General features: G+C 48.9%; 6 protein-coding genes across 6 annotated transcripts; 2 read left to right on the top strand and 4 right to left on the bottom strand.

Annotated features, from left to right (window-relative positions):
• Positions 1-669: 669 nt before the first annotated feature.
• Positions 670-2,091, top strand: BDV37DRAFT_293964 (cobalamin-independent methionine synthase II family protein; the record flags this gene model as incomplete). The annotated part of the gene is made up of 3 exons (XM_032089540.1): positions 670-889; positions 953-1,369; positions 1,435-2,091. The coding sequence occupies 3 exons, from the start codon at positions 670-672 to the stop codon at positions 2,004-2,006; spliced, it is 1,209 nt and encodes a 402-aa protein (XP_031941856.1). The 3' UTR covers positions 2,007-2,091.
• A 1,500-nt stretch (positions 2,092-3,591) lies between these two features.
• On the bottom strand, positions 3,592-4,910 carry BDV37DRAFT_114670 (ADP-ribosylation factor family protein). The gene is made up of 5 exons (XM_032078443.1): positions 4,630-4,910; positions 4,391-4,549; positions 4,170-4,316; positions 4,003-4,115; positions 3,592-3,940 (listed from the first exon to the last, which is right to left on the bottom strand). Exons 1-5 carry the CDS (start codon positions 4,721-4,723, stop codon positions 3,899-3,901), a joined length of 555 nt encoding a protein of 184 aa, XP_031941855.1. The 5' UTR covers positions 4,724-4,910; the 3' UTR covers positions 3,592-3,898.
• Positions 4,911-6,000: 1,090 nt separating this feature from the next.
• Positions 6,001-8,399, top strand: ccg9 (putative trehalose synthase (Ccg-9); the record flags this gene model as incomplete). Its single annotated transcript, XM_032087136.1, has 6 exons — positions 6,001-6,108; positions 6,168-6,577; positions 6,629-6,904; positions 6,975-7,439; positions 7,491-7,600; positions 7,675-8,399. 6 exons carry the CDS (start codon positions 6,001-6,003, stop codon positions 8,397-8,399), a joined length of 2,094 nt encoding a protein of 697 aa, XP_031941854.1.
• A 130-nt stretch (positions 8,400-8,529) lies between these two features.
• On the bottom strand, positions 8,530-9,652 carry BDV37DRAFT_114664 (dynactin subunit 5). The gene is made up of 2 exons (XM_032078442.1): positions 9,318-9,652; positions 8,530-9,248 (listed from the first exon to the last, which is right to left on the bottom strand). The coding sequence occupies exons 1-2, from the start codon at positions 9,354-9,356 to the stop codon at positions 8,661-8,663; spliced, it is 627 nt and encodes a 208-aa protein (XP_031941853.1). The 5' UTR covers positions 9,357-9,652; the 3' UTR covers positions 8,530-8,660.
• Positions 9,653-10,283: 631 nt separating this feature from the next.
• On the bottom strand, positions 10,284-11,186 carry BDV37DRAFT_282823 (uncharacterized protein; the record flags this gene model as incomplete). The annotated part of the gene is made up of 3 exons (XM_032087135.1): positions 10,284-10,440; positions 10,504-10,581; positions 10,639-11,186. 3 exons carry the CDS (start codon positions 11,184-11,186, stop codon positions 10,284-10,286), a joined length of 783 nt encoding a protein of 260 aa, XP_031941852.1.
• Positions 11,187-12,432: 1,246 nt separating this feature from the next.
• BDV37DRAFT_114568 (peroxidase/cytochrome P450 family protein) lies at positions 12,433-16,930 on the bottom strand. Its single transcript, XM_032078441.1, has 13 exons — positions 16,390-16,930; positions 16,220-16,317; positions 15,915-16,156; positions 15,653-15,857; positions 15,449-15,595; positions 15,308-15,398; positions 14,927-15,257; positions 14,524-14,867; positions 13,981-14,468; positions 13,510-13,924; positions 13,223-13,459; positions 12,882-13,161; positions 12,433-12,816 (listed from the first exon to the last, which is right to left on the bottom strand). Exons 1-13 carry the CDS (start codon positions 16,774-16,776, stop codon positions 12,758-12,760), a joined length of 3,324 nt encoding a protein of 1,107 aa, XP_031941851.1. The 5' UTR covers positions 16,777-16,930; the 3' UTR covers positions 12,433-12,757.
• Between the last annotated feature and the right edge of the window lie 847 nt (positions 16,931-17,777).

Raw genomic sequence — 17,777 nt, 5'->3', positions numbered from 1 at the left:
TTCTACTTACGAAGTACGGTCAGTCGAACAGGTACTGTTGACGGACCAGTCAGTCAGTCAGTTACAGAGGGAGAGGTATTCCAGAAGGCAATGAATGTTATGTAACAGGGTACCATGGTTATCAAGAGCTTAGTCCACCCACCCACATCTAATCTTTAGATCTTTTTGCCTCATCTTTCTTACCTCCCACGAAGGAAAACCGGTCTTGTCAATCTATGATCCTGTATCCTTTTCATCAACCAGGCATCTCCATTGACATGATGTCAAGAGTCAACAAGTCCGTGTCATTCTCTCCGTACTTCAAACATATCTATCATGGCAATACGCAGTACTCCATACCTCTTTCACAGCTCCACTACCTCCTCCCCGAGTCAGGATGTGGAGAGAGCCTCTGCGGTGGGGCACTTCAGAGAACGTAGAAGCATTCGGCAATTAGTGAAAGGTTCGAGCCGCGGCGAAGGCGAATCGATGTGAAATAGAATTCCTTTGCTTGGGTCCGAGTTCGGGGGTGCCCCCCCTCTGCTGTTTTAAGGGGTCCCGTTCTGCAATTGTCAAGGTTGTCTTTCGAAATACTGCTCAATCACTACCTTTGGCAATAGGTACGAACTAAAGAGACATTGGGGCATTTCAATACATACTGACCGGATCATCGCCTCAGGACTCTTCAATATGGCCCATCAGCTTCACCACAACCCCCCTTTCCGTGCCGAGCACCTTGGTTCGCTCCTTCGTACCGATGAACTGTTAAAGACAAAGACAGCCTATGAACAGGGGCAGGTCTCTGAGGCTGATCTTGCCGCTGTCGAGAACAAGGATATCAAGGAGATTGCTGAAACTCAGAAGAAGCTTGGCTACGCCGCCGTCTCGGATGGAGAATACCGCAGACACAGTAAGGGAGGACTTGGTCTTTTGTGTAGAAGGGCATGATGCTAATGATTAAACTTGTATCCAGTGTTCTGGGGATCTTTCTTCCCTGGACTTGATGGTTTTGAGGAAGTCAACGACGTCGATGCCGATGTCTTCCGTCCCTATGCTCCCGATGTCGCTGCTTTCCTCGAAGCTGGACACAAGCCTGGTGAGAGTGTCATCTGTACTGGCAAAATCAAGCACGTCGGTAGCACCTATATCGACGAGTTCAAGTACATGGCGAGCGTCGTTCCCCCAGAGGAGGTCAAGAACATCAAACTCACCCTAGCTGCTCCTAACTGGTATCACTTGCGGTATAAGGAGGGCAAGGCATACCCGAAGAATGTGTATGCCACCGATGACGAGTACTTCGGCGACATCGCCAAGGCATACCAGGATGAGCTCCAGATCCTCTATGATGCCGGTTGCAGGAATGTTCAATTTGACGACCCCAACCTTGCCTGTGAGTTTTCTTTCCGTAAACATTCCTATGTTAAATTGCGAAAAATTGACGGACAATGCCGACAGACTTCTGCTCTGAGAAGATGCTTGCGGGCTGGAAAGCAGACCCATTGAATGTGATCTCTGCCGATGAGACATTCGAGAAGTACATCAAGCTGTATAACGATCTGCTTTCCAAGCGTCCCGCCGATTTCCACATTGGTGTACACATTTGCCGTGGTAACTTCGTCGGTAGCCGTCACTTCTCTGAAGGTGGATATGACCGTATTGCAACCAAGCTGTTCAAGGAGCTCAATGTCGACACATACTACCTCGAGTACGACACCCCTCGCGCCGGTGGCTTCGAGCCACTGAAGGAACTTCCTACGCACAAGAATGTCATTCTAGGTGTCGTGACCAGCAAGTTCCCCGAGCTTGAGGACAAGGAAGAAATGAAGAAGCGCGTCTACGACGCCGCTAAGTTCATCGCAGAAGGCAACAACATCTCTGTTGAGGAGGCGTTGAAACAGGTCGGTGTTAGCCCACAGTGTGGCTTCGCAAGCCACAGAGAAGGCAATGCCATTGACCGAAACGGCATGATTGCCAAGCTGAAGCTTGTCCGGGAAATTGCCAATGACATCTGGCCTGGTGAGCTTTAAGTAGGTATGGTTGTCGCTTGATGTCGATTTTCAACAATGAGACACACTCGGGCTGGGTGACCGGCGATGTATTTGTGTGTATGAACGTGACGAAGTTATGTCTTTGTACAGAGTTGACCAATACCCCCGAGTGGGATTAGTGGGTTCGCTTCTGGATATGTATATACCTGATCAATAATAAGTGATTCAACTCAGTTCATAATGCCCCATGGTCTGCTCGGCGATTAATATAGTAATCATAAGGAGAGGACCTTGGAAGCCAACAACACCAAGCCACCATTTATACATCCTTAGCTAGTGGGTCCAAAGTCAATCTCGCTGTTAGCAGTCTCATCATGTAATGTCCCGCATGCTGCAGTCAGACAATCAGGACTGGTCTTCTCCGTTCCTGTTGAATCTTTGGGGATGTCATGTGCCCAAGCATGAAACGCTGCAGTCGGGATTTCCGAAACAGACGTTGGGCTTAACGTTAATGGACCAGGAAGGTTTTGACTTGGCTAGGTAAATATGTTCAGGGTGGATGATAGCGCAACTCACACATACTAGACATCTTTTCATTTCAATGCTGGCTTGTGCAATTTCACATTAATACATCGAATATGGAACTGGAGAGTCGTCCACAATCAAACTCTCTGGAAACACGCAATCATGGCCGTACTTGGTATAGACTCATAAAATTTTAAGAAACTTTTACTCCAAGTGAAGCAAGCACGTAGACCCGTATCTTCCCATGTCTACTCCATGGTCGAGTTATTCGATGCACAGCTGAAGTGAAGCTTTATGTCAGTATCCCTCAAGCCACTAGCAGGCGAAAATCTAGCGGAACCTGCTAAAAGCTATCTTTCTCTGTTCCAGCCGAATTCTAGTTGAGATCAATTTCTTTAATTCGTACCAACCTCGCTGCTGCGGCGAGTGACATGGGAGTATTGTCTTGGTTGATATACTGGATATTTGGTTTGGAGATGAATGAATATTTCTGTTCGAGGATATGTTGGCGGCGGTTGATATACGGTATAGGGTATAAAAGGGGGTTTGGTAAGTTGTATATGCCTGGCAGACCTAAACTAGATGACGAGGACTTGTGTCACTAGTGTCAAGTCGACATTCCTAGATAGCAATTCATTCCAACAATTATGCCGTTTCGCCCTCTTTGTATGGGTGGTCCCTATTGTTTATTTGAATGCGATTGTTTTATATACTAGTGCGAAGCTGGAACATGGGGTCCATTTGATTCGTTATGGGAATAGGAGGTCGGTAATTATGATTACTTTTGGTTAGTATATACTAGAAGGTTTCAATAGCTCCCGCCCACCCTTGCATATAGGCTAAATTATGGCTTGGCTTTCAATATATGGACGGCCGTGGTGAAGCTTAGCAGGAGGTGCGGTTTTCGAGTCCAGGTAGCATGGGGTCCTTTGCCAGGCTTCGGTATCAGGGGTATGGACGATTTCACTTTGTTGTCAGTGTACATGTGATTGTATGCATTTTCAACAATGAATTGAAGACGTAGGTAAGACAAGTTTCGTGTGTATGTTGGTCCAAATTTCTCTCTATTTTCAAGACGTTTCTACTCAATGCGAAAGCAATGCGTCGAAAGGAGAAAGGCAGTCGACAGTAAGGGGGAAGGATTAATTAAAAAAAGAGTATATAAATGGCCCGCATAGAAACAGTGAGGGATATCATGAGAAGGTAAGGAAACGAAAAGTAGATCAAGAAATGGGTAAAGCATGCGCACGAAGTGAAATGTAAACATACTGCAAATGCTGCGTCTTCTGTCATCAAAGCGGACATGAACGAAAGAGGCCGAACGAGATAAGGAAATATTATACACGAGAGCCATGCAATTAAGGTCCCTGAATTTACAGCGCAAAGGGTGGACGGCGGGGATGGAATTATTTTTGGGCCGGCGTTTTCACGTTGTTGGAAAGCCAAGCCTGCAAGAATTTCCATGTCAGAGATTGATAGAGGACACCAAAAGTAGAGAGGTGAAACTTACAAGTCCTTCGAAGATACCAGTACCCTCGGTAGCAACGCTAGGCGCGACATACCATAGCTTGTCCTTTAGCTTGTTGAGTTGGAGCGCATTGGTAACGTCTTCGGGGCTCATATCTGCGGGGAGTAAATTAGTGGGCGCAATGTTCTGGTGGTTCTCAAGATACGTACGGCCTTGAATATCTTGTTTGTTCGCGAACACTAGGAGAAGAGCATCCTTCATTTCGCGATCATTGATGATCTTGTGAAGCTCGGAACGAGCCTCCTCCATCCGGGCCGTATCACTGGAGTCAACGACGAAGATCAAGCCTTGCGTTCCTATAAAAATACCGACAAGGTCAGCGTTTATCGTCGCTAGCTGGTTTGCCTGAGCGGATTGCGATGGGCCATACCGGAATAGTAGTGTCTCCACAGTGGCCGGATCTTGTCCTGACCACCGACATCCCACACATTGAACTTGACATTCTTGTAGGTTACACTTTCGACGTTAAACCCAACAGTGGGGATGGTCGTGACCTCCTGGTTTGTGAGTTTCAGCTTGTAAAGGATTGCTGTTTCACACGCGCATCAGCTTCTCTAATCCTTTCCATAGCACACAGCGAGGTGATCCAATTCAGGGGTGCAGACTTACTGGTCTTTCCAGCAGCATCCAAACCCAACATCAGAATCCGCATTTCCTTCGTTCCGAAGATCTTCCCCATTAACTTGGAAACTTGACCACCCATTTTGGCGAGGGGTTATTGACTCCTGAGGTCACCGACAGTGAAAGCGTAAAAGAGAGGTGGTGTTATTGTTGATTGAGCGCAGAAGTTCTCAATCGTGTTTTGCGATCGGAATTAGGACCGGGTTTCAATTGCGGTTGAACACGAGCAGGGGGGTGGAGGGAAAAGCGTGAGAAATTCCGCTGTAAGGTCGATTACTCCGTGCTGTCAATCTCCGCGTCAACCAAGGCGATCTCAATCAAGACCGTCGCAGGAGAGGACGCAAGGTGAACAAGAGACAAATCGAACTTACCTTGTCGGCGAAGGGGAGGTAGCAGAAGAAAAAGTAAAGAAAGGAAAGAGGGAGGGAAAAAAAAAAAAGGCAACACACAGGCTGAACCAAAATGTAACGATAGAAAAGAAACGAGTGAATGTGGCAGAAGGAGCGAAAGTGAAATGAATAGTTTAATTAATTGGGCCCAGAGTTTCAAGAGGCGACGATCCACACGAGGAGGGACGACGAGGGTCTGCGCGCTGGGCAATTGAACTCGGACTCCGTAAAAGGGGCTGCCGCATGACTAAGCCCCGCGATTCCTGCCAAGCATCTCGGTTGTTTCACCCGTAAGCAGTTCATCTTCATCGTGATGGCAATAGTGCCGGTTCCATGGCCCCACGGCCCCTGTTTCCCCTCCCCGGTAAGTAGTATCTTCCTCATTGGCATTGTGATTTCATGAGGAGGGAATCAAAATCGAGAAACTGAGATCAGGCTCTGGATCCCGGTTGTACTTTGTCCATACTCGTACCATTCAAAGCTCCGAAGCGTTTCTTTTCCGTCGGGTGCAACCACGCCTGGTCTCTATGGTATGACATTCCCCGACCTTCCTGCGCGAGCCTTGTCGGCTTGTGCTTCTGTTCTTCCCTATCCCCTCATGAGGCGTCTGTAGCGAGACTTGCATGGTCCGATGAACATGTGCGTGTGTACTCGTCGTACTTCGACAAATGTAATTCTTGATTGATGCCTGTCACGGGCGATGCTGTACTCTGTACGTCATGGGCCGAGAATCATGAGGTCACCGGACCGCCGAATCCCAATCTCAATTCACCCCAGGTTTTGGGACAGCAAACAAAGCAAAAAGTCCTGTGGCATGAGGTTTGCATCCTCTATCTATATATATATGTGGTTTATCTAGTGTACCTTATTCTTGTTAGACAATTCTCAGTCTTCCACTTTCTTCATAAACCATTTCGTACTGCATCCATTCTCGTCCAGCTATAGTATTCATAAATTAATCAAGTGAGCCATGGCTGACGATTCGAACGCCATATTACGTCGTCGCTCGTCTCTGCGTCAGCAGCGTCGTCTCTCTCTACAGCATGAAAACAATTCCTGGGCTGCGCCTCCCTCTGGGGTATGTAAATTTGCTTCATCAGTTGAGTTTTGCAAGCCCTAACTTCTTCGTTTCACCAGACCATCTACGCTGGTCTATCGACGTTAGTCGAGGACGGAACGGTGACAATTGCAATCGCCATTCGCGATACCACCTATCTCTTAGACTTCATTCAAGAATCGCTCTCCCTAAAAGATGGCCAGTCGTTATGCCCCGTGCTGGAGAAATTCGTGATAAACCAATTGCAAGAATGGAGTGACATCCATATGGAGAAGTTCATTGGTCTAGCAATGCCAGAGCGCATCGCGAAAAAATGCCCCAGCCTGTGCTCAAGGCTCTGGGCTGAGCTTGATATCATACCTCTAGTGCTCCCCGAAGGAAGTAGAAGGGAGGGAGATGATAAGTTCACTTTTGGTATTCCTGACAGCAAGACCTGGAAGGTTAGAGGCATTGACGAACAGGCCGAATCAATGGGCCGCAAATGTGTTCGGTAAGAAGGGTTTCGGTTCACGGTGATGTGACAAATGCTGAAGCTGTCTAGTTTGTTTGGCCCAGAGAATATTCCTCTGCTTCAGGTCGGCTTCCTTGGTATAGTCGAGGTCGACACGGCATTCCATGTGCGCTTGACCAACCTGGAGGACTTTGAGAAAACGGTTTATCCCAAGACCTGGAAGGCAGTTCAACATTATGCGAATGACCTCAAGGAAAGAGAAACGAAAATTGCCTTTTTCAGTGCCACCCCTCAAGGTGGAGGTGTAGCCCTCATGAGACATTCTCTTGTGAGATTCTCTTATTCGTTGGGAACCGATATCACATGGTAAGACTCAATCGTAGAATTGCTTGGCTTTCTCCATGGTAGTCGGACGTCAACTGACCCTGTGGTCTAGGTACGTGCCCAAACCACGGCCGGGCGTCTTCCGTGTAACCAAAAACAACCACAACATTTTGCAGGGTGTCGCTTCCCCTGAGGAGAGGTTGAGCGAGGAGGACTGGGCACAGGTGACGGAGTGGGTCAATGAAAATGCGAAGAGATACTGGTTGATCCCTGGAGGCCCTCTGCAACACCCCAAAGACGGGGGTGCCGACGTGGTCATCATTGATGACCCGCAGATGCCCGCGTTAATTCCCATCGCGAAGCAAATTGCTCCGGACCGACCGGTTATCTTTCGCAGTCACATCCAACTTCGCAGTGACTTGATTGACGAACCGGGGACTCCGCAGGCAGAAGCTTGGGGGCGAATCTGGGAATACATAAAACTTGCAGATATCTACATTAGTCACCCCGTGAAGTCCTTCGTGCCTAAGAACGTGCCCCGAGAGAAGGTGGGATACATGCCTGCGTCGACGGACTGGTAAGGCAGTACCTGGTGCCACTGAAGAATGTGACTGACAAGCCCTTTTAGGTTGGATGGTCTGAACAAGAACATGCGAGAATGGGACATTGCCTATTATGGCCGGGTTTTTAACTCCTTTTGCAGAAACTCGGGCATGCCCACGATTGACTACCCTGAAGGTGCGATACTGCTACCCACGCAGTGCAGTTACGTTGAAAGTTTTGTAAACTGACATATAGCGACATGAAAACAGATGAATATATCGCTCAGATTGCACGCTTTGACCCGTCGAAGGGCATTCCAGAGGTTGTAGAATCGTACGTGAAATTCCATCGGCGGTTCACCGCTGCGTTTCCCGACAGACGGGCCCCCAAGCTGCTGATATGCGGCCACGGCTCTGTTGATGATCCAGACGGTACGGTGATCTACGATGCAGTAGTCACCCACATCGAGGAAAACCTCCCGGATCTCGCCGAGCAGATTTGCGTTGTGCGACTGGGTCCGTCAGATCAGCTGCTAAATGCCCTTCTCTCCAAGGCTAAGGTGGCTCTACAATTGTCTACACAGGAAGGATTCGAAGTGAAAGTGTCCGAAGCCATTCACAAAGGAACACCAGTCATCGCAACCAGGGCTGGTGGCATCCCTCTTCAAGTGGCTGATAAACAGAATGGTTTCCTCGTGGAGGTGGGGGACACCGACGCCGTGGCCCAGCATTTGTTGGACCTCTGTACGGACGATGAGCTGTACGAACGCATGCACAAGTTCGCACTCAACAATGTATGCGACGAAGTGAGCACCGTCGGCAATTCACTGAACTGGCTTTACATGGCTTCAAAGCTGTCCAAGTCCGAAGAGATTAAGCCAAACGGGCGATGGATCAACGACATGGCTCGCGCCGAGGCGGGCCAAGAGTACACCAGCAATGAAAGCAGATTGGTGCGGGAGCTTTGCCCCCAGAATGGTGTGAACGGGCACTAAAGCCAGATCGATGATATGTTCTGGCTTAAATAGGTGGATATTAATGATCGTGAACGAATCTCCACTCGTGGACGTCAGGTAGTTAGAAGTCATTCGTTGACCATTTTGGATGTATGAATTCTCGAGATGTAAACCAGACGTGGTTAAACCATATCAAATGAAATCTATACAGAAACACTCTAAACAACAGGGGGGGTATAAGAACAACACCAGAAAACAAGAGATCAAAGCACAATCATCACACATCAAAGCCAACAATCTCTACCTCCCAACCAACCGATACCTCTCCCTAGCCATACCGCCCTCGGCCCCCTCAACCCCATACCCCTCACCAACCTCGCCGACAATCCTCGCCGGTGCACCACCAACAACACACCAACTCGGCACCACCATGCCCGGCGCAACAACCGCCCCGTCAAGCACATACGCGAAATCCTTCAAGATAGCCATACTCCCAATCACCGCATCCCTCCCAATATGCACATGGTTCCCCACACTAGCCGCCTCCACAACCGCCCTCTCCCCCACAAAAACATGGTCCCCAATCTTCAGCGGATAGAACGAATGCACGCCCCGATGTAGCCTGGACGGGGGCCTCAGCACAGCCTGCTTCGATATATAACTATAGCGCCCGATGGTAATAGCGACGGACGGCGACGACGACGACGACGACGACGACGACGATGACGGCTGCTGTCCCGCCTGGTCGCCGCTCGCACTTGAACTAGTGGATGTGCGGTACAAGTCGCCCCGAATGACAGCTTCGCCCTGAATGACCGTCTTCCCGCCGAGGATGATATGCTGGGTTCCATGAATTTGGGACCGGCGGGAGATTTTGTTCCCGGTGTCCTATCGCGGGGGTTAGTGGGTGCGCGTGGGGGGGTTGGGTGGGGGAGGGATTGAGTCTCGGGGACGTACTGTTTCGATGTACTCGCCCTTGGCGACTTTGGGGGGCATTTTGGGGTAGGTTGTGTGCTTCGAATTAATTGGTTTTAAAGGTGGAGGTTTGTTGATGCTGATGGGTTCATACAGCAGGGTTGATGTGCTGGGCGGTGAATAGCTCCGGAACAATTTCCGCTCTGGAGCTCAGGCGGTGTGGACTTTTTCTGTTTACGATATTGTACCCTTTGGCCTCAATCCGCGCTACTGCACGGAGTAAGTGGAGCCGAGTCTTAGGGACCTTGTCGATGAGATAGGGGGTTTTTGAGGCGAGTGTCCTGTACCCCTTATCTATGTACCCAATGGGTCTGTTCGAGGTGGAGAATTGTTTAGGATGGTTAAAAAAAAATAGATAAGTACGGAGTAGTTTGTTTATTTTGTTACGGAGTAATTAGGGGTAACGATGGAAAGGCCACGATTGTGCGTGGCTTTTGGAGGGAGAATCGTGGTTATTTCACCTAGTGCTCTGGACATCACGGCGGTAGCCAAACAAGGCTTAGCGTGCCACCACTACCCTATACACCCTACATCCAGGAATACGGACCCGTGTAGGTGCATCAACCCTGTCAAAATCGTCCAATGCATACAATGACAGAGTTAATCAAAAAGATGAGTGTCGAGGGTGGGATAGTACGAACCTATAGTATGTGGGAAATGATCGAACCGTGTCAAGGGGATCTAAAATGGTCAGCTGGAGCTATACTATAGTTATACTATAGACCAATCGCAAGAATACCCGGGTGCCACACTATCTCGATGTATAAGCTACCCAAGACGACGAGTTCGCTTACCTATAGAGGAAACATGCTGACTTTGTCCAACACCAGCCCAAGATCGCTCATTTAAGACAAGCTGTTTAAATAAGCCTGGTGGGTAGAGCCAACTAAGGCGAGAGTCCAGCGTAAGGTCAGGTTAGTGGCGCGATCGCCGATGCTTCCTTCTCAGTTACCATTGCCAGCGTGAAGTATCCTTATCCCAGTCACTATCACATTCATCCGTAGAGGGGTCCGGCTTGGCGAGATCGAAATGCGCAATCCAGTTGGCACCGAACATAATCGGACGATCGGGATTGCCGGCCTTCTCAAAGGGTCCGATAAAGTAGCTATATGGAGTGAATTAGTAAGTTCGTCACCTTTTCGTTTTGGATAATATAGCAATAACGTACAGTGTTTGCGTCTCCTGGTGCCAAACTAGGCTGCTTGCCTCGCACACACGGGGGAACCACCCGTACTCATGCAGCTTACTACGTAGTCGACAATGATTAGATCCATTATCGAATACAGAAGAAACATCAACTTACGGTAGAGCCTTAAGAAAAGCCGAGCGAACCTGCTCCCTTTCGTAGAATTCAAGAGTCCAAAATGGGTCAGCGTCACTGCCGTCTCCGAGGCGCAGCCCTGGGACGATCTCCCACACAAGCCAGATAATGAACCCACCCGGAACTAGCCCCGAGCGATCCTGTTTATCGGTCTTGTATCCGAGAAGCTTTGGTGTGCTACTCGAGCTCTTTTCAGTGAGGTCCCGGTAGGCGATCAATTCTGGGGGGTTGTATGTTGTGGCTTGTCGGCTTCTGGTATCCGCATCATCCATTTCAGTCTTCCAATGGGGAACTTGAATGTAGATGCGCATGAGGGCTTTCTTAGTCCGGGCTCCGGGATCGCAGCATAGATATTTAGCCGAGGCGAAAGAACGGAAACCATACTCATCGTTTTCCTCCTCGTTAACCTGATAGTCATGCTCGTTCAACTTCTCAAGAATCTTCCACAGGGAAGGGACGGGCTGGTCAAGGGTAATTATAGTTCCAGGGTCAGGGCCCTTACGAAACCAGGCTGAGTATGAGGACGACATTGGAGTTGCTTTGGATGCTTTAGAGGTTGAGAGGAGTATTGTTGTGAGGCTCTTATGTGGGGCATACTGACAGCGCCTTGCGCTAGCCGTATTGGGAGGTGGATACCTGGTGGCTAAATTGCCTAAAATTCCAGGCCGACATTCAAGTTAAGTTAACTACTATCTACGGTAACTATAGTTGCATAGGGACTTGATAGAAACACGCACCGCAAGCGTAACGCGCAGCAAGGCGCTAAACCCTAAATGGCACGCTAAACTCTTTCGCGTACTTCATGAACAGGTGATGTTGAGCTTGAACCCCTGACCTGCAAAACATTCAACATTTCCCGATCCAAGACTCTGCCCATCAGCCCTGAGGGAAGGAACAGCTGGCCCCGCCTGCTGTGGATCAGCCCTCCTAAATCACAAACCCATTCCCGACATGTATTGTTGATTCCCTCCCCCAACCACCCCCTGCAGCTGGATCTATCACCCTATTGCAAGGCTACCATTACCAACTCACGAAGCCCGACTCACTCCAAAACACAACTAATGATTTCAACCCGTCCAAAATACGAAGGGCAAGACAACGGATACCACCGGGAAAGAACTGCGGACTGACCATCCGACTATAAAACAATAGTATGCGACTAGCTTCATTTTATGAAATACAAACCCGCTCATTGGAGCCACAACCTTTCCCTCCGGTAATTATGTAAGACAATACTCGTAAAACAAACCCGAAGTAAACCTGGCAAAAAGGGAAAAAAAAAAGAAAAATTCTAAGATATCCATCGGGATAAGACAGGTCATACGGGGACGGTCCCAACTGCGCGCAGCCTGTCATATTTCGAGTTTGATACATTGTCTGGTGGGGATGGGCGCGCTAGATATGCAGTCGATATTAACCTGGCTTGAGTGGCATGATACCGCAATTGGGGGACCAGAGTTCTATGCAGAATGGTGTGCGACCTGTCTGATGGGTGAGATAATTCGATTTCCTAGGACGGGATGCATGGGTTTTGAGGGAGAGCTGTCGGTGAGATGTTTGTTATACGGTTAGGGTTGACTCGTGCCTGGGGATTGAGTTTCTACCCGGTTGGCCTTGGAATGTATTAGTTCAGTGGGGAGAAGAGAGTATGGCATTTGCCTGGTTGTGTAATACCACGCTCGACACGGATGATGAGGAGCCTGGCGTAGCATGAATCGGGCCTTGAATCAGTGTTCAACAGGAACTTGGACACGCTAAAAGGGAGATGGGCAAGTGGACGATCGAACTACAGCGAGCAGATATGGTTAGGACAGGATTACGGACAAGATATACAGGGTTGAGAGACATGGCACCTCCAATAATATACCGAGAACACGTTCAACAAACTCAGAACCAGCTTTGTGATCAATTTTGCATGGTAAAGACAAGGAACTAACACTGTTGCTACATTTGTAGTATATAATTATGATGTCAATATCATCCAAGCATAACAGCATACAAGTCCGAACAGAACTAGGATATCTCGCAAAACCATTTTCAAATACAATATAACGCGTTATTGAGCCTCAGTGTTCAGATCAATCACCAAAGGAACGGTGATTTAGGAGGTGAGGCGCTTCTTGGGAGCGGGAATTGCACCATCGAAGTGGACCTTGAAGGCTGCGGAGAGAGCAGAGGTTAGTTTCCTTCCTAGCATACCAGGAGCTGTACCAGGGATGACTTACTCGTTGGGAATGGAGAGTAGCTTCCCCAATCCTCTCGCAGATAGACGTAGTAACCGCCTTCACGGTGGATCTTCTTCAGCTGACCCTGGGGGCCAGGCGCACGCCGAAGGTTGTCCAAGCCGCCAACAACACGTAACATAGACGTCAAGGCAAGCAAGGTCGTTTCCTTGCCCAAGCCAGTATGTGGGCCGAGACCGTACTGGATGTAAGATTCCAGAGGGCGGTCCAGACGCACTTCATTGGGATTTGGGAAGACCTGAGGATCACGGTTGGCTTTGACCTGTTGGACGTTAGCCATGTCACAGCTGCGAGCTTTGCGGGACAATAGAGAAGTCACTTACAGCACCAACGAATACTATGTCGCCACGCTTGATGTTGACATCACCGGTCTCATCAGTCATGAGGAAGTCAGTCTGAGCTTCGCGGTAGGATCCAAAGGTTCCATTCAGACGGAAGCCTTCCAGGCAGTAGCGCATCAACTTGTCTTCAGAATCTTTGCTCTCCTCCTTGGCAAGGCGGTTAATCTCAGGGAGATGCTCCTTGCCCTCCGAAAGATAATAGTCGATGATTTGGGTAAACTGTTTATGTGTTAACAGCGAGCACCGTAGCAAGAGTAGATGGAGCTTACCATTTGGGCCTGGTTGTGCACCATTGCCACGGCTGCTGGGAGAACCTGAGAATAGGTGACATCGGAAACACCCAAGCCACTTTCCAGAAGCTTTTTGATCAACTGATCACCGTACTCCTTCAAGGCGTTGTGATCATTGTGACGATTTCCAATGAGGCCGCTGAGGAATCCAGGAGAACTGATGGATTTGACGTGACTCTCAACGGAATGACCCAGCTGCTGAGACACGGCGCGAGCCGCGTGATGAAGAGAGAAAGACTTGGTCTTGTCGACATCGAAGAAAATGCTAGTAAAGATCACTGCCATACTCATGAAGGTCTCGTTCTCGGTGAAGACTCCACGCGAATTCCCCTTGGTCTTCAAAGGCAGAGAGAACAGCTTCGAGGCAAAATGAACAGGCGCTAGGTTTCCAATACTACAGACGTGGTCAGCTCTTGTACTGCGGTCGTAATGTTGATCAAGGTAACTTACTCCCGAGTGATATCAACTTGCTTGATTCCCGCAAGATTTCCGGACTTTTCTTGCAGAAGCTTGGCAGTGATGTCTTCATAGAATTCCTTGATGCTGTTACGCCACTGGTCATTGTTCAATGACTTACTCCAGAAGTCATCGCCTCCTTTAGCAGAGGCGAGCGGAGTATTGCCGCTCCAGACCACGCGGAAGTCCTCTTCACGTTCCAAAGCTAGCTTGACATTGGGATATGACACCAGGTTCCCATGGGGAGGGGTATATGACGGGCGTTCGTAAGAGTAGTGAGATTCCCTACCCAGATCCTTCATAATCTTCCTGTTCTCACTGGGGATAGTCATGGGATAATGGGCATAGATGGAATCAGGCTTGAACCAATTCGGGAAGGCTCTGGTCGCAAGCTTGTAGAAGACACATCCTTGATTGACATTCAGGTCGTAACGAACCTCATTGTATCCCCAGTTAGTCAGGTTCCGGGCATTGTAGTCGACCTATAGTTTATGTTAGATGAATGGTATTATGATCCCATGAAAAGGGCAAACTTACAGTGTAGAAACGGTCACCACGGACAAGAGCCACAGCGTCAGACAGAACCGCACGAGAGATCGTATATGTAGGAGCAATTCCAACACCAGGTACCATAGGCTCCTTGGCTTCCTCAGAAACAATACCGGGGTACAGTTCTACGTAGTCTGGGTGCCCATAAAGATGCTCGAGGGCCTCCGCAACTTCATCGTTGCGGTTGATCTCCTTAAACGTTTCATATGGTTTCAAGCCGAAGAACTTGCGGAATTCGTTGAGGGAGCCAACATTCCACCTACGCGCCTGGTTGATACCCAGAATCTCGACTGCCCGAAGGCACTTAGGCACGTTCCGTGCGCCAAAGGAACCTATTGAAACATGTTTAGTATGTATGATTCAACACTTATTCGCTGGGTAGGGGACTCACCGGCAACATCCTCAGTTGCATTGGCGAGAATGTTTACGAGTTCTTCGTCCTTGAACGTGCCATCCTCTTGACGTTGAAGATGGGCGAAAGTACGCTCCGAAGGGTCCTTTGAAAGACTCCTGTCGTACTTGCCAAGCCCCTTTATAAGGTCTTGGATTGATACTTCCTCAGCGGGCTTTCCCATCAGCTCCTCATAAATCTGCTCCGTCCATTTCTCGTCGTTGGCGCTGATGGCAGAATGCCAGCGATAGGCAAGATTGAACTCCACAGAGCATTGGTTACCCAGGCCAGATGGCGTGGGATCGCTGCCCTCCATTTGTGCTCGTGGATCCTGTTTATGATTAGATCTCCTCGCAACATCGAACAAGAATGTTAACTCACCAGGCACCACGTGCTGTTAACTCTGTTCAAGTTGACGATTGTACGCAGGTAATCATATAAGGTGATATTGATATACAAACCACATGTGACTCTGTAGAATGTTAGAAGGCTCTAAATCTGAGTGGGGTAGAATAAACATACAAGCGACCTGTCTGGAAGAGATCTTCATCGTATTTCGCCCACGCCTTCTGGAGCTGTTCTTCGCTGAGGTTCGGGTTAGGCTGAGGCTTGGTGAAACGACCATTTTCATTGATCTCGGCCAGTTGTTCTACCACATGGTTGTGGAACCTAATTCATACTTCTACATCAGCATAACACCATGCAACTCAAGCGAGGACGACTGACCTGTTCAGCATGACTAGCATAACGCAGCAGGCAGGAGGGAAAGCCTGAAGTCGGGGTTCGGAAAACGAATCAGGCTTCAGCTTGCCATCCTTATGTGTACGAACCAAGTCTTGCTCTTCTTGAACATCACCATATAAGATAGAGAGATCTAGGTAACCTGAAGTTTTGTTCATATGGGGGTTCCTGGGGTCGGTCTGGAAAATGTCTAGTAGAGCGTTAGTAGGGAATCATGGAGTTGCGCCGTCCGTAACTGTCAACTCACCGTGAATGATCAAAGAGGCCCAGTCGAAGAAAAGACTTGAAACTTTGTTCGGGTGAGGGGTGAACTTCTCACGAGCAAAGAGACAGTCAAAAACCAAGCCCGCATCGGGTAAGCCACCTGGCTGGATTGTAAGGGGAGGGATAGACCTCGCATATGGCGTGTTGGCAGCGCCCAGCCATGGCAAAGTAGGGTTGTTATTGGAGCCATCGGCAGATCGGTAGGAATATTCGGGGCCCACAAATCTATACCATTATTAGTACCACCCGAATCGAGCGCCAACAGCTTCTTGCGTCAAAGAAACTCACGAGAGCGGGGGATGGGGCAGGGAGTCCCAAAGCTCATTTAGGAATTTGTTTGTGAGTTCGGCGCGAGTCTTCGAGTTTCCTGGAAGACCACTAACGAGCTACATCGAGACAAATCATTGTCAATAAATGCTGTCCTCCTACTAGATCGTCAAGTCATTCAGTAATCTTACTTTGATGATGTTCTCCATAAGCATTGTTTTATCGTTAACGAGCTCCCCTTTCAACTTCGTCCTAACTAGCTCCTTCGCGGTTGTAAAACCCTCGTAGTCAAGAGATTGGATGTCTTTCATGAGACTACCCTGGTGCTGCTCAAACGTGGCACCGTCACCGGTCTGGTTTGGCAGAGGGCTTTGGGAAGCATGGAGGACTTGCGCATACTTGTCGAAAACCGACGCGCCATCCGCTGCTGCCTTACCGCTTGGTTCTTGATCCGAAGACGACTTGTGCGCCGGCGACACTTTGGACTGGCGCTTGTCTCCATTCACCTGAGCGCCATTTTGCTTGGTTTCGCGGTCATTCTTCGATTTTTTGAAATTCGTAGAGAATCTCCGCAACATTATGATTATGGTATATGAATAGATGCGAAAGGTGATCAATTAAGGATAATGAACTCAAAAAGGCACGACGCGGGGTATAACAGAAAGTGAGCAAAGATCAGAAATGGAGGAGAATCTGCACCGACAAATGCTAAACGAAGTTTCGCGTGTGTCGTCGTACGAAGCAGTAGCTTTTAAAAGCGCAACACAGCATGGGGTCAAATCGCTACCACAGCTGCGGGTGGAGCTTGGCCGTCGAATCCGATTGATACTAAAACTAATTAATCAGTCTAGGGGTAGATTAATTGCACAGCTGAAATTCATCCCGGATGCTGTCAAGTAATAGTACCTACCATATGGTTTGGACCCGCGGGCGGCGCAGGAAGGATCATGTTTGGTCAATCCTGTTGACCAGGGACGAGAGTGGACTCAGTGGAGATGCTCAGACTGGCCAGTCAAGGGGGCTTCATCGACCAAGCACGGTACACTGTCCCATCTGTTCAACTTCATGGACGCTGCGCATTGACTTCGGGTCGTAGAAGGGATCTGTAGGTTGCTACGGAGTAATTCTTCGCTGACCACTGTAGTACCGTACATCCGACCCACCAGCAGAGGAAAAGTTTAATCGTCAGCTTGCATTACAGAAAGCCATCATCATTGTACTGGTGAATAGGCCAGCTGATCTTTGGTCCACTGCGGTAAGTGTAGCTACTAGCCAGCCACCAACTAATGTGGAATCTGCAGCGATCGCGTCGATGCCAAGTTGATAATCATGGCAAAGTGGGACTGTGGAATTGGAAGAGCTCAATCTCCACCTCGGCTCCAGACTGCCAATTGTAGAGTCCTGTTCATCCTGGCCCAAGCTCCAAGCTAAGTGCTCCAAAATCATTGGTGGGGGCATGCTATCCATCATCTATGAGCACGATACCGACGAACATGAATCAGTCCTCCGTCGTGGAGTATTGTGGGTACGCGTGCTGGAGATATACTTTCCTAGCTTCTTTCATACCCACTGTTCCTCA

This window comes from Aspergillus pseudonomiae (assembly GCF_009193645.1).
Source record: "Aspergillus pseudonomiae strain CBS 119388 unplaced genomic scaffold BDV37scaffold_30, whole genome shotgun sequence".
Taxonomy (NCBI): domain Eukaryota; kingdom Fungi; phylum Ascomycota; class Eurotiomycetes; order Eurotiales; family Aspergillaceae; genus Aspergillus; species Aspergillus pseudonomiae.
This window is presented reverse-complemented; position numbering and strand designations above follow the sequence as displayed.

Excerpts from the sequence above, each read along its gene's own strand:
- BDV37DRAFT_114664 (XM_032078442.1), bottom strand. The coding sequence starts at position 9,356 with ATGCCCCCCAAAGTCGCCAAGGGCGAGTACATCGAAACA. Across the intron at positions 9,249-9,317 it reads AGGGCGAGTACATCGAAACA|GACACCGGGAACAAAATCTC; the intron begins GTACGTCCCCGA and ends CCCCCGCGATAG.
- BDV37DRAFT_114568 (XM_032078441.1), bottom strand. The coding sequence starts at position 16,776 with ATGTTGCGGAGATTCTCTACGAATTTCAAAAAATCGAAGAATGACCGC. Across the intron at positions 15,596-15,652 it reads ATGCTAGTCATGCTGAACAG|GTTCCACAACCATGTGGTAG; the intron begins GTCAGTCGTCCT and ends AGTATGAATTAG. Across the intron at positions 14,469-14,523 it reads GTGGTGACCGTTTCTACACT|GTCGACTACAATGCCCGGAA; the intron begins GTAAGTTTGCCC and ends CATAAACTATAG.
- BDV37DRAFT_114670 (XM_032078443.1), bottom strand. The coding sequence starts at position 4,723 with ATGGGTGGTCAAGTTTCCAAGTTAATGGGGAAGATCTTCGGAACGAAG. Across the intron at positions 4,317-4,390 it reads GTGGAGACACTACTATTCCG|GAACGCAAGGCTTGATCTTC; the intron begins GTATGGCCCATC and ends GTATTTTTATAG. Across the intron at positions 3,941-4,002 it reads CTGGTATCTTCGAAGGACTT|GCTTGGCTTTCCAACAACGT; the intron begins GTAAGTTTCACC and ends AAATTCTTGCAG.